The sequence below is a fragment of the Astyanax mexicanus genome, chromosome 6 (genome assembly GCF_023375975.1).
Source record: "Astyanax mexicanus isolate ESR-SI-001 chromosome 6, AstMex3_surface, whole genome shotgun sequence".
NCBI classification, from domain to species: domain Eukaryota; kingdom Metazoa; phylum Chordata; class Actinopteri; order Characiformes; family Acestrorhamphidae; genus Astyanax; species Astyanax mexicanus.
In genome coordinates this window covers 6,590,478-6,608,220 of record NC_064413.1, presented here as the reverse complement: position 1 = coordinate 6,608,220, position 17,743 = coordinate 6,590,478, and the positions used below count along the sequence as shown (strand labels likewise).

At 36.8% G+C, this 17,743-nt stretch overlaps 2 protein-coding genes across 3 annotated transcripts in view; one reads left to right on the top strand and one right to left on the bottom strand.

The window, feature by feature from the left end:
• Positions 1 to 891, top strand: part of trpv6 (transient receptor potential cation channel, subfamily V, member 6) — a 30,804-nt gene extending 29,913 nt beyond the window's left edge. The window contains exon 17 of the mRNA XM_022674296.2: positions 347 to 891. Within this exon, the coding sequence (XP_022530017.2) occupies positions 347 to 608 (262 nt within the window). The 3' untranslated portion in view covers positions 609 to 891. The remainder of the gene's footprint in view (positions 1 to 346) is intronic.
• si:dkey-26c10.5 (uncharacterized protein LOC563797 homolog) lies at positions 640 to 14,422 on the bottom strand. 2 transcript variants are annotated; one of them, XM_007250890.4, is made up of 7 exons: positions 14,052 to 14,422; positions 12,389 to 12,535; positions 6,458 to 6,556; positions 5,055 to 5,186; positions 3,871 to 4,022; positions 2,751 to 2,851; positions 640 to 1,257 (listed from the first exon to the last, which is right to left on the bottom strand). In XM_007250890.4, the coding sequence occupies exons 1-7, from the start codon at positions 14,131 to 14,133 to the stop codon at positions 1,134 to 1,136; spliced, it is 837 nt and encodes a 278-aa protein (XP_007250952.3). In that variant the 5' UTR covers positions 14,134 to 14,422; the 3' UTR covers positions 640 to 1,133. The 2 variants fall into 2 exon arrangements, with proteins under 2 accessions (XP_007250952.3, XP_007250953.2); XM_007250891.4 differs by lacking the exons at positions 12,389 to 12,535; positions 14,052 to 14,422 and adding an exon at positions 6,680 to 6,948.
• Positions 14,423 to 17,743: the final 3,321 nt, after the last annotated feature.

Genomic DNA, 17,743 nt, shown 5'->3' with positions numbered 1-17,743 from the left:
TTTTTACATCAAATAATTAAAAGTAACTATGTAACTTTTACTCAAAGAACATTTTAAATTGAGTACTTTTTTACTTTTATTCGAGTAGATTTTTTAGATGGGTACTTTTACTTTTACTTGAGTAGAATTTTAGCAAAGTAAAGGTACTTTTACTTAATTACAATTTTTCAGTACTTTTTCCACCTCTGCTACGTACCGAAAACACAACGAACCGTGGGGTTTATACCGAGGTGTGAACCAAACCATAACTTTTCTGTTCCGTTACACCCCTATTAGCAACAGAAACTGCAGATAACTTTTGCATTGGTTTATGTTTTTATTTATTTATCTATTTGTTTATTTTTAGCGTGGAGGACCGCAGTGACCAGTTTGTGCAGAAGATCAGGCGCTACGCTAAAATTCTCTCCCACAATGAGGAAACCGGAAACAATCAGAGCCCTCCAAACAACGACAGTGTGCAAGAAGTGAAGGACACTAAGGAAACGAAAGACACCTCACATCCTGAGCGGAAGTCTCTGCAGTGCTGGGAGATCCTTCGCCAGAGTGTTCTGCGCGCTGAGAAAAAAAACAAGGAGCATTTGGACAGTGTTGAAATGAAATGTGTGTGAAACCCTGATCGCAGCAAGAAAGAGATGTATAAATAGTTCAGTTATTTTATTCAATGAATAATGTATTACATTTAAAAAATCACATCACATCACATAGACACTGGGTGGGGTTGAAATGTTGAACCACAAACGACACAATAGGACTTAAAATCATTGTAAAAAGACAAAAGCTCAAAAAATCTCACTACTTAATTTAAAGGCAGCTACACTGGCATTCGGAATGCATTCAGTAGGAGATTCGTTTTAGTGCAATCAATTTTTTTTTTTTTTTAGAAAAGTAAAATCAGTGCAAATAACAAGACAAAATAAGCACAAAGACACTTTTTACACTAAACACGTTTTACATCTCATAATAATGATGTAAAAACTCTCAATCAAGTAGTAGAAGTGCAGTATATCACAGGACAGTTTATTATGCTTATTATTATGATGATTATCTGTTTTTTTTATTATGTGTAAATTGTGAGAGATTAAACGATTGGATTGAACGTGACTGTGGGCTGGTTTAATTGTGAGAATAAGGTTTTAACTCTTCTGGCAGATGTAGTGCGAGACGGCTGCACACTGGTTTGGATACCAGTTTTTTCTGGGTTTACTCCCTCCGTTCAGGAACACACAGTCGCCGTCTTGACGGGTATCAGACCAGTAACTGCCAAAGAGAGAAGGAACAGGCTGATCAGACAACACAAAAAAAAAAATTAATTGATACAATTACTGATTGCAGAGCATTTAACTTAAATCAATTTAGTCTAAATGTCTCCTAACTTAGTGTTTATCTCAGTCTGCATCTCAGGTAAGGCAAATTAAATCAAATTTAATTTGTTTTTATTGTCAAAAAACAGTAACACAGGTGTACAGGAGAGTGAAAAAACACAATAAATAATAGGGGTGCATTTGTACCATTTTTTTCCAATCGAGTGTGAGTATAAATACAGCTATGTGTATTTCTGCACTTGCCGATTCCAACACCTACTTAGAATGAAGCAATCAGGAGAATCACATTACAGATTTTTTTTTTTTTTACAACAAGCATATTTGAGATAAAATAAGATTTGAGATTTAAATAAGCTGAGATATACCTTTCATTTTCCCAAAAATATTTAGTGTGCCTTTTAATCTTCATATATGAAAATAGATCAGAAAATAGACTTCATTGATAATGCACCTTATAATATGATGCGTTTTATAGTCCGTTAAATGGTAAATCTGAGATTAGTTTTACTATATGGATTCATGTTAACTTCTCAGGCATCATCATGTCTTCAAGCACCTGATACGTCATCAGGAGCACTAAAGTTCAGTAACCTAGCTGCTGATGAACTAGTTAATTTTAGGGCGTATTTTATTGTACGCCTTCAGAAAGAGGGAAGATGGTGCAGAAATTAATTATTACAGCCAATTCCTTAATTCCTCCGTGATGGCGATGTTTTATTTTATTTTATTTTCCCCCTTAAATGCTCTAGCCTCTGCAAAAAAAAAAGTTAGCTAGCTAGCTAACTACTGAGACAAACTACTAGCGATCTTTTTTATGCTTGTTATGAACAATTCAGCCACAAAACATTGAAACTACACATTAAACTATAGTAATATAGTGCTAATAATCACTTTTAACAAGGAAAATATTTACATTTGTGATTCTCATACCCCTTGGTCTGAAGTGTGCATCTGAAAAATCTCTGTATCCCTTCTTCTAACCTACCCCTCCAGCTTAACAAAAATTGGGACACCCCTACCCCTTGGCGTGCACGCACAAACCAGAGGGGTAGGGGTAAGTGGTAGGGCCAAGGGGTGAAATAAGTTTGGGCCCAAATGAGGGCTGAGCGAGCAGCCCTGCAACTGGATATTTAGTAGCTTGATAGCCTATGGGAAGAAGCTGGTCTTCATTCATGCTTTTGTACATGCTTCATGCTCATGTCTAAGGGTGTTGTCACCAAAGCTGGGCATAATGGTAAATACACTGTTTTATGATATTTAAAGACACTTTAATTCAAATAATCTATCACGCTTATTACCTTGATTTTGATTATTTTCTGCTGCCAAGTAAACAGGATTCTTTTCACTCTCTGTAAGTAAATGTGCAGTTGGGACAGTGCTCTTTGTTTTAACACACAGGGCATCACTATATTCTATTCCTTTTCTCACCTGTTCATTAGTACAGTGTTGTTAATCCAGGTCCACTGCTGCGAGTCTGAACGGCTAAGACCGATCCAGTACATCATGAGTCCATTCTGGGTCAGAAATCTCTACAGTGATCAAATAAAATAGTTTGTATTAATACATAAACCGACAATCTGTGCCATTCACTCCCTAGTTCATATAGTCTATAGATAAAAGTTGCACACATTTGATACACCCGTTTTAAAATCACCATTTTTGTGATATTGTAAAAAACCAATGACTGTAGAAAGAAAAACCAAAGGTTGTGTTTTTTTAATAAAGGGGATGACAATCATGTATGTGTGGGCGGAGCCTGTTTTATTGAAAGAACAGGGTTCTATCAAAGTCTGCCATTCACAACACGCTTGTGGAAGTGTATCATATAGCATGAACAAAGGAGATTTCTAAGGACCTCAGAAAAAGAGTTGTTGATGCTCATCGGTCTGGAAAAAGGTTACAAAACCATCAGTAAATCCACATTCAGACAGATTACTGTGTACAAATGTAAGAAATTCAAGACCATTGTTACCCTCCCAAGGAGTGGTCGACCAACAAAGTTCACTCCAAGAGCAAGGCGTGTAATAGTCAGTCTTAAAGGACCCCAGGGTAACTTCAAAGCAACTGAAGGCCTTTCTCACGTTGAGTAATGTTAATGTTCATGAGTCCAATATCAGGAGAACACTGAACGAGAATAGTGTGCATGGCAGGGTTGCAAGAAGAAAGCCACTACTCTCCAAAAAGAACATTAACTGTTCATCTGCAGTTTGCTGAAAATGATGTGCTAAAGCCACAAAGCTATTGGAAGCATTATATTATATTGGACAAAGGAAAACACTGCATTCCAATCTGTGAAACATGGTGGTGGTAGTATCATGGTTTGGACTTGTCTTGCTGTATCTATTTGTTTAACAGGGTTCTCTTTATCCACTTTTAGGACTTGTGAAAATCTGATGAAGTTTTAGTCATATTTATGCAGAAATAAATAAAAAATAGAATAGAGAATTCTAACAGGTAACAAACTTTCAAACACCACTGTATGTTTAAAAAAAGAACATGGTTTCATGGGGTGTCTGTTTATACTTGCATACTTGAATTATTTACTAACCTGCACACGCTCGTTGCTAATGACGACCAGGTCTCCACCCATCTTCTTGCACTGCTCTCTGCTCTGCAGCCAGTTAAGGCGCGTCTGAGATAGGAAGTAACAGGAGTCCTCAAATTTCAACCAGCCTCTTCCACACTCGCTGCATGCATGCCCTGCCAGGGAAGGAGGGGGCATTTACAGCCGTGTGAGCTAAAAATACACAGTGCACAAAGCCTGTAGTCTCTCTCTCTCACACACACACACACACACACACACACACACACACACGGCACTGTTCCAAACAAGTGTTGGGCAATTCACTTTTTTTTTTTAATGATCTACTTTCTTATGACAAACAGGCAGTTAGAGAATTGCACCACTTTAAAACAAAATCATTTAGGGAAAAACTAATTTAGTACTGTCTTCAAAAATGTTAAAGGTTTATTATAATATAAAAGCCACAAATAGATCAAATAGGTCTATGGTCTACCACCTTAATAGTGTAAAAAAATGTTTTCCCTCTGTTCATCACACCTGGAATTATCCTCCAACTGAAGTAAATAGGTTTACAGCTATCTGTTGCTTTGGTCTCAAGACATCTTGAGGCGTGGTTCTTGGGCACCCAGATCTGTCAGAATATGTTTTATGCTGTATTTTATATAACCAATGCGTGTTTTATTTAATTACTTTAAAGGTGTCCTTCCGTCCTAAAATCCACTTTTTCTTGTGAAATACAATAGGTCTCTCTGAAGTGTATATGATGCTGCACATGAAACTCTTCCTAAACCTCCATTGTCTGCAGTAGATGGTAAAAGAAAATATTTAAAAAAATGAGTTGATCAGGAAAAGCACAGTGTCTACGTCAACCCATGAATTAGTATTTATTGCCTCGGATTTACATAGGATCTCCGGTGGATTCTGCACGTTACAGAGACTCTAAGACTTGGTCAGTGGCTTAACTGCACTTAGCAGGGCATTACACATGTTGTAAAGTTACATATGACACTGCAAAGACTGTTATTAGTGTAAAAATATTCTTATTTTAAAATGTTTTTAACTGTTGTCCACCTCGCTATCTCGCAGTGCTGTTAGCCAATCGCATCAATAGGTTCATGACTGTTTAACTGCTTGACAATACCTTGTAAAAGGACTAAGCAAGTGTGTGTGTGTGTGTCTGTGCACTTGCATCTGTTTAAGAGGCTCACCGTTTGGCGCCTGGATACGCCCTGGAGGATACATGGCCTCACACACTGAGCGGCTGCAGACCTCTCCTGCTGTCGTCCTTTCCACGTCCACAGCGTTTGTTGGACATTCCTGACTGGACTTTGCTTCAGACACTGATATTTGGACAGCAAGACACAAACATTTTAAAAACAGATAATGACAATAGAAACATTTTAAATGTGAATTTCTCACTTCCAAAAAAAATGTGCTGGTCTCGAAATGAGGAGTGTTCAGGTAAATTTTTTTCAGGTCTTATTTCTATCTTGGCAACTGAAAATACAGGTGCACCACTGGCTGAAAACAACCTAGGCAGATGTCAACAGACAGACATTTATTGCTAGCTTGGCAGTAAATTGTCAACACAGACACATGCCCTAGTTATGAGCACATAAACACGTTGCAGTGACAAGTGACACATTGATTGGTTTTAATTGTTTGGATTGATTATTGCATGTTACGCCCAAAACACACTCATGATTTACTAAGAGAATTAGGCCATGCCTTTTGTGCCTTTCGTGATGCCCGCTGCACAAGCTGCACTGTGCACAGTTAACAGCTCAATAACAGCCCAAAGAAGTTGATATTAAAAAGTTTAAATAACCTTTATTTAACATTGCTTAATAGGCATTATTGGTTAGTGTTGAACTTCTGACATCGAATCAATTTCCATTTAAAGGCTTTAAATTGTTGGAGCTCTTATACATTCGCAATACATTCAGACAAAAGGTAAATATTAAGAAGAATTTTTATTATTTGGCTTTTAATTGAATTTGAGAGTTTATATGTTTTTTTTGTTGTTGTTTGTTTTTATTCATGCTTTGCCTTGTCTAATAAATTATGTATTACTGGAGAGCACTGGACAGATTTTTGCTGACTCCACCCTCAGCTTAAATTTGAAAAGAGCTAAAAACGGAAGGGGTAGTTTGGGAGGGACACTGGGTGATGTATGGGTTTAGAGGCTGGGCAGGAGGGAGATCTGATTGGCTGAGCTGCAGTAGCTGCTGTGTGCCTCTGATTGTGGTGAGATGCAGATGATTGGATGTCAGCAGGGATGTGGTATTATTGATAGACTGATCTGCATATATTGTGATGTGTTTACTGACATATCATCCTCACCTATAGCACAGTTGAAACTAAGAGTTCACTGCAGAGGCAGAAATTACCACAATAAAAGCATTTTTTAAAGGTTAGGAAAGGATTATACATTTTTTAAAGCAGGACTGGTGTGTTTTATTACATCAAAATAACACATTTAAGCCTTTAACGGAAAGAAATATGGTTTAGGGTTTAGTGGCTCTTTAAAATGTGCTTTATGAGTAAATATTTAAATAAATAGTTAATTATAAGTAACGTTAAGAATCTATATTGACATTAGTCCACTTACACTTCACAGCCAGAGCCAGCAGCACAGCCAGCAGCAGCACACAGATCAGCAGGAGGACGGCGGACAGCCTGCGGTATAAAATCACCTTCCTGTAGACATCTAAACACACAGACACTCACAATAAGACAAAAACAACTTTAAACATCCGGATATAACATCTGTACACAGCTACGTGACCCAGCACTGCACTGAAACAGCCAGGCTAGGCTAGGCTAGCTTTACCTGCGCTAGCCGGGCTAGCCTGCTTCTGCTGCTGTTTGGACGCGGCCGCTTTCTCGTCCGCGTAGACTCCGAAATTACAGAATTTTACGTACATATTTGGGTGTAAATTAGCAAATAACAGCTCCTGAGGACTGTGTTCACCAGTCTTAGCCTTTCTTCTGACTGAGGAGAGCTCGGGGTAAACAGGCTGCTTTTCCTCAGCTCTTTAAACAGCAGCTCATGAATGATGTACAGGACAGAGCTCTGCCCCCCTCTTCTCTGTGTTACTGATTTAATCTGAGTTACACAGGCACATTAACACAGTGCAGCCTCTCTTTTCTCTGTTTTACTGGTTTAATCTGAGTTACACAGGCACATTAACACAATGCAGCCCCTCTTTTCTCTGTTTTACTGGTTTAATCTGTGTTACACAGGCACATTAACACAGTGCAGCCTCTCTTTTCTGTATTACTGATTTATTCTGAGTTACACAGGCACATTAACACAGTGCAGCCCCTCTTCTCTATTTTAATGGTTTAATCAGAGTTACACATCCACATTAACACAGTGCAGCTTCTTTTCTCTGTTTTACTGATTTAATCTGAGGTACACAGGCACAATAACACAGTATTAACTCATTATTTTGAGATAGTAAGTTGTTATTTTGAGGTGCCATCTCATTATTTCAAGACACTATGTCGTTATTTTGAGATACAACCTTATCATTTTGAGATGCTATCCTTATTATTTTGAGATACTATATAGTTTATTTTAAATATCTCATTAATTTGAGGCAATAAGTCATTATTTTGAGATACTAAGTTGTTATTTTGAGATACAATCTTATCATTTTGAGATGCTATCTCATTATTTTGAGATACTATGTAGTTTTTTTTAAGTACTATCTCATTAATTTGAGGTAATACGTCATTATTTTAAGATACTAAGCTGTTATTTTGGAAAACCAAGCCATTCTGATGCTAAGTTGTTATTTTGAGGCGCCTTCTCATTATTTCAAGACACTATGTCGTTATTTTGAGATAAAACCTTATCATTTTGAGATGCTATCTCATTTTTTTTCAGATACTAAATCGTTTTTTGGGGGCGGCACGGTGGCGCAGTGGGTAGCACTTCCGCCTCACAGCAAGACGGCCTGGGTTCGATTCCCGGCTGGGGCGACCCAGGTCTTTCTGTGTGGAGTTTGCACGTTCTCTGCATGGGTTTCCTCCGGGTTCTCCGGTTTCCTCCCACAGTCCAAAGACGGCACGTTCAGGCTAATTGGAACTTGATTGAAATTGCCCCTTAGGTGTGAGTGTGTGAGTGAATGTGTCTGTGTGTCTGTCTGTGTCTGTCTGCCCTGCGATGGATTGGCGGCCTGTCCAGGGTGTATCCTGCCTTCCGCCCGATGCCTGCTGGGATAGGCTCCAGCCCCCCCCGCGACCCTTCACGGATAAAGCGGTTGACAATGAGATGAGAGATGAGAAATCGTTTTTTGAAATACTATCTCATTCATTTGAGGTAATACGTCATTATTTTAAGATACTAAGTTGTCATTTTGGAAAACCAAGCCATTCTGAAACACTGACTAATTTTAAGGTGCTAATTAATTATTTGAAGTTGTTATTCTGAGACACTATGTCAGCAAAAAATAACAACTTCGTATCTCAAAATTACATAGCATATTAAAATAGTGACCTCAAAATAACAACTTAGGTTGAATGTGACAGGGTTGAGTGAGACGGGGTTGAATGTGATGGGGGTTGAGTGTGAGGAGGGTTCATTTAAATGTTTTTATGAAAAGTTGGAGACCCGATACAGAGTATCACAGTTACACATTTTCAATAGGAATGTGATTTTCAAGCATAGTTAGGGATTCATGTGGTATCAACCCGATTACAGACCAAGGTCAGTTCCCAGGCCTGGGATACTAAAGGCCTTTGTTTTTTATCTTCTCTGGATTTGTGCTATCAACCAACTAAATAGTACCTTTTAAATCTAATTATTAAAACCATCTGCGTTTCCAAGCTTCTATATCTGGCTCAGGGAAAACTCAAGAGAACTCACTCCAGTTATACACATACACACACAGAAGATACACATCATTTGAGGGCCCGGAGATAACCAGCATCCAATACCAATTGTCAGCCTGTCCCTAATACACTTGGATTACTACGTATTTTATGTATTTTTTGATGATTTTTTAGGCTGTAGATTGTGGGATATCCAAAGGTGCTGTGAGGCACGCTGTAGTCTAAACAGTAGATACAGCTCAGTTTACCACAGGAACTACAGGAAGACTCAACAAAGCCATCCTTGACTTTTAGTGATAACAGAAGCCTTCTATTATTATGTTCATAAAAACTACAGTATGTTATGATAATATGACACCACTAATTTGATTAATGTTCATATTATAGCTGATGTTTATTCATACAGAGACTTTATGTGTTTTAAAAAAGATGCAGCACAAATATTGAGTATTACATTATCTTTGTCACTGCAAAAAAAATCTTAGCAAGTGAAATTTCCTAATTTCAAGACAATACATCTTTTACATGTTTATTTCTCACTTGGCTTGGCTCCTTAGTTTCAGTGAAAGCAACTCTTAATGCTTCAGCATACCAAAAGATTTTGGACAATTTCATGCGCCCAGCTTTGTGTGAAAAGTTTGGAGACGGCCCCTTCCACACCCGTGCACAAATTAAGGTCCATAAAGACATGGGTGAGCAAGTTTGGTTTGAAAGAACTTTATTGTCCTGACCTCAACCTGATAGAACACCTTTGGAATGAATTAGAGTGGAGACCTTTTCATTCAACATCAGAATCTGATCCCAACAAATGCGCTATTGAAAGAATCTAAAAATCTAAAAATTCCCATAAACACACTCCGAAACCTCATAAAAGCCTGAGCTATCATTTTATAGTACCTAAATTGAATGGTTCGATCGGGTTGAAATAAAAATGAAGGGCTCAGAGGCTTTCTGGGTGGGTAGATGGCGCTCTCTCCCCACATCACTCCAAGTGGTGACGTCGATCAGCACAGGGCGTCTGTGAGCTGATGTATCGAAACTGAGACGCTGCGCTTTCCTCTTAGCATGCTGTGATGCTACTCCACAATGCTGCATCAGTTTAAAAATTATTATAAAAAAGAATTATAAGTGGGGTTGTGTGTTGAAATTGCTATACCTTTTAAAATGTATTCATGTTTTGAGGGACAAAATATTTAGCTACAATAGACAAACATATGGTTACAAAAATTTGGCATTAATTGCACTTTTTTGGCTGATGTTCATTGAAAACTTAATGCAGGTCAGTGGGGACATGCAAATACGTACTATCATAATGCAAAGACACATAGTTCTATAAATTATGACTTATGGTGCATGACTAAAATGCATTATATGGTTTACAATTATTAAAAACCTTTTAAATGGCACCCAATACAGAAAATCTACATACTTTTTTTTTTCTTTGTAGTTCTGTATATTTTTCAGTTTTCTGTCTCTGTTATGTGTGTTGTGTTCAAGGTTCATGAGGTTCTTTTAGGAAGTGAGCAGTGCGAAAACTGGTGACAAGCAGAAGTGCTACAAGACAGACCCCAGACAGATGTGGTAATACTATGAGACCATTACTAAAACAAAGAATAACAGATACAACCCCTAATCTGAAAAAAGACAGTGTGTAATTTTCAAATGTTAAAGTGTTTCTTACATTCACTTTGACTTTTATTTTGATTTATTTGATTTTATCTGCTTAGCTTCATTTAATTTATTAATATACAGTACCAGTCGAAAGTTTAGACACACACATAATGAATCATGTAGTAACTTACAAGTGTTAAACAAACCAAAATACTCTGTAAAGCATTTAGGTGCTCTTATCTGGGGAGCTGTTAACTTGTGGTTTCTGAGGCTGGTAAGTCTGATGAACTTATCCTGTACAACAGAGAAAACTCTTGCTCTTCCTTTCCTGGGGTGGTCTAGATGCTAACATGTAAATTAAACTAAATTAAATTTTGTAATCGAGATATTAGTGACTGCAAACAGAAGAGGTTATTTTTATCTTACACCCCGCCAACAGTCTATTTTTGCACCTTCTGCCTGTGTCATTTAAATAGCAAAAGGCGCAAATTAATATATCTATGCTGATGGGCGTGGTGGTTTTGAAATTAGGTGTGTTCAGGTCAGTTTCTCGTGCATTGCTATCTTGGCAATGGAAAACACAGGTGCACCACTAGCTGAAAACCACGCCAACAGTCAGACATTGATTGCTATCTTGGCAGTGAATTTTCAACACATTTGCATGCCCAACCTGTGTACACCCCCGCTTGTTTCGCACACATGGACACTGCGCCACTGAAATAGACAAAATCTGCCAAAGTCAGATGCTATCTGGCTCTTAAAGGGAGTGGCAAGTGTCACGCTGATTGGTTTATTGCAGGTTACGCCCAAAACACACCCATGAATAATTAAGGTAATTAGTGCGTGCCTTTTGTACAATTCAAGCTGTGCAAGAAGTACTTTTCCTTACGTTAGGTTAGCAAAGTTGAACATTCTGCATTTTATCAGGATGAGTAATCTTCAGTTTTGAAGGATGACTCCACCCATGCTGAGAAGTAGTGTTGGTAAAATTGCTGATATACAATTACTGCTTTATTTGCCATCACAGGGCTTCTTCTGAACTTCAGCTGACACTGTTTTATTATTTATCTCATCATGTTGAGATTAAGAATAGGATGATTCTGGTTTTGAGCTGTGGTGTCCGACAGCGCTTCTTTCCTTCCTGCACTCTCTGTTCCTCTTTTTTTTGGCCTGTTTTATTCCTCAGAAGTTCTCATATAGAAATCTGACACAGGTGAACTTACAAACTTGCAAGGATTTACAAACAACAAGCTGAGCGAGTATTTGCATTAAATATATAATCACATTCGGGTAATGTTGCAAAGTTTTTTTTATCAACCTCTGCTGCTCCTGAAGCTACTTTATTGCTAATAACCTTTAGCAGCTAGAACCAGGAAGTTTTTCTGCTGTAATTGTGTGGTATTTTTTTCTGCATGATCATTACATACATGTTGGTTGTCCAATATGTAAATCTTTTTCACATACTTAGTACAAAATGGTACTCATCTAAGTGTGATGATCTGATTGGTACTGTAAGTCTGGTCTGAGTGTGATTATCGGTACTGTAAGTCTGATCTGAGTGTGATTATCGGTACTGTAATCCTGATCTGAGTGTGATTATTGGTACTGTATGTCTGATCTGAGTGTGATTATCGGTACTGTAAGTCTGATCTGAGTGTGATTATCGGTACTGTAATCCTGATCTGAGTGTGATTATTGGTACTGTATGTCTGATCTGAGTATGATGATCTGATTGGAACTGTAAATCTGCTCTGAGTGGAATGATCTGTCTGATCTGAGTATGATGATCGGTACTGTATGTCTGATCTTATTATGATGATCTGATTGGTACTGTAGGTCTGATCTGAGTGTGATCTGATTGGTACTGTAAGTCTGATCTGAGTGTGATGATCGGTACTGTATGTCTGATCTAAATGTGATTATCGGTACTGATCTGAGTGTGATGATCTGATTGGTACTGTAAGTCTGACCTGAGTAAGATCTGATTGTTTCTGTACGTCTGTTCTGAGTGTGATGATCAGTACTGTAAGTCTGATCTGAGTGTGATGATCTAATTGGTACTGTATAGTGGTGCTGCTGAATGGCTTACCCTCGAGTTTTGGAGGGGAGGTGGGGTGTGTAGCTAAACTGTAGATATCTTCAGTAGGACTATTGAGTTTGGAATACTGGTCATCGTTGTCTTCTTCATCTTCTTCTTCTTTGTTCTTCTTTACTTTTTCTTCTGGTTCTTTTTCGCCTGTTTTAGGAGAAGATTATATGAACAGACTAAGTGGTTTAATAATAATGTACGCATGTTAATGAAAAGATGTTAAAGCTGAAGTCAGTGAACATTCACATAAAAGTGTGCGGTATTAGACTCTGAATTGAGATATAAGACCAAACAGTGTGAGATTTATTTAAATAATTTAAATACTAAAAAAAATGTTTAAAAAAAAATATTTTATAGGACTGCTCTGCTTCAATATATTTATGTATATTTAGATATGTATAGTAGTGCAACACTGCTACAAAACAATTACAAACAGTTCCTAGTTTATAATAGGTAATTCATAGCAGATACTAAACAATTCCTTTAAATACTAAATATTTCCTTTAGATACTAAATAATTTCCTTTAGATACTAAATAATTTCCTTTAGATACTAAATAATTTCCTTTAGAAACTAAATAATTTCCTTTAAATACTAAATAATTTCCTTTAAATACTAAATATTTCCTTTAAATACTAAATAAGTTCCTTTAGATACTAAATAATTTCCTTTAGATACTAAATATTTCCTAGTAGATACTAAATAATTTCCTTTAGATACTAAGTAATTTCCTAATAGATACTAAATAATTTCATTTAGATACTAAATAATTTCCTAGTAGATACTAAATAAATCCTTGTAGATACTTAATAATTTATTTTAGATACTAAACAATTCCTTGTAGACACTAAATAATTTTCTGTAGATACTAAATATGTCCTAGTATATACAAAATAATTCCTTCTAGATACTAAATAATTATTTTTAGATATTAAATAATTCCCTAGAGATACAAACTAATTTCAATTTTAAGAGACTAATTAATTTCAAGTAGATACTAACATGCTTAACAATTCCTAGTTGATATAAATAATTCCTTGTATATACTAAGTGGGTACTGAACAATTCATTGTGGTTACCAAATAATTAATAGTACATGCTAAGAAATATATTATAGGTATTACATACTACCCCAGCATAGGTATTACATACTACCCCAGCATATGTTGTGCATACATATAAACTGCAAACATAAACATTAATTTTTTATACAAAAATTGCATTAAAGCATCACAGTAAATAGTAAAATAAATACAAAATAGACTGCTTAAAATAGAATAGCACCATTATCATAATATGATTTTTTTTTTCTATCATTTAAAATAATATTATTGTAACAATATGGCACAGCCCTATATAAGATACTCAATAAATAATGGATCGTATATAAAGTACAGTACTATAATTAAAAGTAGATTCTGAGAAAAAAAACAGTAGTTACTGAGTAGTTATTGTAGCTATTGAATAATTTATAGTAATTACTGAGTAATTTATTATATTTACTGCAGAATTTATAATGTTTATTAAAGAAAAAAAATAAATACGTTTTTAATTATTTTACTCCTTATAAATGACTTTTTGACCTGGAGTTTGAACCGAACAGCCTAGGAGTGACTCTTTACCTGAATGATAAAGACGTTAAAGGTTCAGACTGGTGTTTTACCTTTTCCAGCCTCCTTATCCTCTTTCTCCTCTGCTGGAGTAATCTCCTCCATCTCCACCTCCGTCACTTTCTCACTCGCCATGCTCTCTCTCTCTTACTTTCTATTTTTCTGTGTTTCGGTTTCCCAGCTAAATCCTCCACTCTCAGTGACGTGTGGAAAACTCCCAGACAAAAGATACTTATGTAACTCCTGCAGCAGTCTTGTCACACTACTAAACCTAATTACACTTTTGGTCAATTAGAAATACTAGAAATACATTTAATTTCAAACTAATTCCTAAAAAATATAAAATATACCAAAGAAAAAGAAAGAATTCCCTCTCTCGGCTGAAGTCGGAGAACGTTCTGCACCCAGAGAAGAAGTTCTTACTCATCCTCCTTTATTACTGTCTCCACACTTCCTCATCATGCTTATATATGAGTGTACCATCCCGCCACTTCTCTCTTCCTTTCACTGCTCCATTTCTCGAAAGTGTAGCAGCATTAAGAATTATTCTGACTGAAGAGTAGTCAACACTGACTTAATGTGGCTGTATTATTAGTATTGTATTGTACTGTAGACCCTTTATGGAAAAAGAGTCTATTAAAAACCACTAAAATGATAGCAGACATCCCACCCTGCAAAAACTTGTTCTAGAGAGGAAGCATTAGAGCCTCAACCCCTGACCTTCTCCTTCAACTCCCCCATGCACAGGGCAGAAGAGCATATGAAGAGTTCATTTGAAAAAAACATACAGAGGTTATTCTTTAACATACCAATATATAAAAAAAAATTTTTAGATTAACTCTTCATATATATATATATATATATATATATAAGAGGTCTGGCTGATCCACATGGCAAGACCCTCAAGTCTCATTTTTAGCAGTGAAGAGACAAATTAGAGGTCTGACAGGTGAAGTGCAGTTATAAACTGCTACTAGACAACTTAAAGATATGGGTGTTCTAAAACTTTTGACCGGTAGTATGTGTATATGTGTACAGGTGCTGGTCAACGAATTAGAATAATTTGAAATAGTGCAATCATGAAATCCTTTGAATGCATTTTTTGTGCAGAAAGCAAATCAGGTGTTCACCGCACCTGTCCTACTCGTTAGACTAATCACAGAACTCGTTACCTGGAAAAAAATTTGCTCAGCTGAGCTTTCCAAAAGGCTCATTTAGGCCATTTAACTGTGACACTGTTGTTTTATTGAATTAGAATAATGGAGAAACCGTTTCATTGAATTAGAATAATTTTTATTATAATTACAATCATCACTTTCTCAGTATTTTGTGGCTGCCCCCTTGGCTTGTATGACTGCCTGAAGTCTCCGCGGCATCGATTTGACCAGCTTGTCGCAAGTTTCCGCACTCACAGCTTCCCAGGCAGTGGCGATGTTCTGCTTCAGTTGGTCCAGCGTAGTAGGCTTTCTGTCGCGAATTTTCCGCTTGACGATGGCCCAAAGGTTTTCAATGACATTGAGGTCAAGCGAGTTGGCACAAGTCTGTGAGCTCGGAAGTGGAAGGCTGGAAGACTGGCTGATGCCGAGCTGCTCAGCAATTTTAGTTTGGGTCAAGCCTTGTTGGCGAAGGGCTTGAATTTGAGCCACTATTCCGGTTGAGAGGTCGCGCTGCTTACCCATGATTGATTTTACAACTTAGAAATTCTACTCAACCCTGACTTTATACTGCACAGTGAACACTCTTCACAGAAAACAAAAAATCGAGCATTTATTCTAATTCAATGAAACGGTTTCTCCATTATTCTAATTCAATAAAACAACAGTGTCACAGTTAAATGGCCTAAATGAGCCTTTTGGAAAGCTCAGCTGAGCAAATTTTTTTCCAGGTAACGAGTTCTGTGATTAGTCTAACGAGTAGGACAGGTGCGGTGAACACCTGATTTGCTTTCTGCACAAAAAATGCATTCAAAGAATTTCATGATTGCACTATTTCAAATTATTCTAATTCGTTGACCAGCACCTGTATATATACAGCTCTGTAGAACATTAAAAGGTCACTTCAATTTCTATTTCTAAATCTTCGATTTTGCTATTTATAGGTTTATGTTTGAGTAAAATGAACATTGTTGTTTTATTCTATAAACTACAGACAACATTTCTCCCAAATTCCAAAAAGGAAATATAGTCATTTTAGATATTTTTTTTCCTTTAGATATTAAATATTTCCTAGTAGATACTAAATAATTTCCTTTAGATACTAAATAATTTCCTAGTAGATACTAAATCATTCCTTGTAGATACTAAATCATTTCCTTTAGATACTAAATATTTCCTAGTAGATACTAAATGCAGAGCTTTCAGACCTCAAATAATAATAAAAAAAAACAAGTTCATATTCATAAAGTTTTAAATCAATATTTGGTGGAATAACCTTGGTTTTTAATGCAGCTTGGCATCATGTTCTCCTCCACCAGTCTTACACACTGACACAGACATTTAAATATGAAACACATCATCAGATTGGTTAATTTTGTTTTGCACTGCAGCAATGAGGCTAATCTTGCTAACAAGTAAACAATTGATCAGCATTAAGCTAACTGCATGCTTAAAAATGACATATTATATCTATTTGTACACAAGTTAGAATATGTATTTATGGGCTATACAAAACATGTTCATGAAATTTTCTGCTTCAGTCCCTTTCAAAATTAGCTGTTTAAGGGCTCTGCTACTTTTAAGAAAAGGTAGCAGCTGTTGCTGGCCACATCCTTTATTTCTGCTCGCTTTACCCTCATGTGCTTGCTTGCCACGAACAGTAGGTACAGATCCCTCCCTCAAACAAAGTCTGCTAGCTAATCCTGCTGTGTACAATCTCAGGTTCTCAACCAGCAGACCGAAATGGCATTTCTTCCAATGATCTCTGGTGGGGGTTCACGGGTGAGGGGTGAAAATACAAAAACACGAAAAAGGTTTGTTTTGCATAATATTATAAAAAAAAACTCAAATTGATAAGAAATATCAAATAGACTTTATTTTTTTGTTTTATTACAGTTTCAACATTTATCTGTAAAAACTAACTGGAGCTTTTGGTAGGTTCTGACTTCTGCAACACTTTGGCTACATTTACAATGTGTTTACAAGGCTCAATGTGGCTAAGATCTGATTTTTTCATGGCCATGTGAACGTACCAAATCCAATTTTTTCCGAATCAGATTTGAGTCACTTCCATACGTGGTCCTAAATCGGATACGTATTCGATTCACGGACATGTGACGCGGATGTGAACGGTCAAATCAGAATTCATGCGTCTTTTTTACGCATGCGCTACGTGCTTCTCTTTCGTACCCACACTGCATCTCTTGGTGCAGCTGTTGTGCAGCTATTGCCTTGCCTTTTTTAACCTCCTGGTTCTGAGCATGAACCAGCTGTTTACTGTTTCTCCACTCCAGCAAAAGATGCAGCTCCACATATGAGCTGTGAACAAACGCATTCATTTTCCTTTATAAAGCTACGAGTCGTCTCTCAAATATGTTTTTTTTGTTGTTGGTGAAGAAGGTGACCTTCATACATGTATCAATGTGTGCATGTGAGGCGTTTCAGGGACAGATTCGTTCACATTACACACAGATACAGATCACTTACATTTGTGAATGTGAATGTGAACCATCAAGATAGCCAAATAAAAAAAAAACGATTTGAGCAATGTGGCTTGTAATGTGAACGTAGCCTTTGGCTCTTGTCAAAGA

Coding starts and splice junctions, on each gene's coding strand:
- si:dkey-26c10.5 (XM_007250890.4), bottom strand. CDS start 14,133: ATGGCGAGTGAGAAAGTGACGGAGGTGGAGATGGAGGAGATTACTCCA. Junction 2,852..3,870: donor TTAGCAACGAGCGTGTGCAG/GTTAGTAAATAA, acceptor TGATCACTGTAG/AGATTTCTGACCCAGAATGG. Junction 1,258..2,750: donor AACACTGTACTAATGAACAG/GTGAGAAAAGGA, acceptor TCTCTTTGGCAG/TTACTGGTCTGATACCCGTC.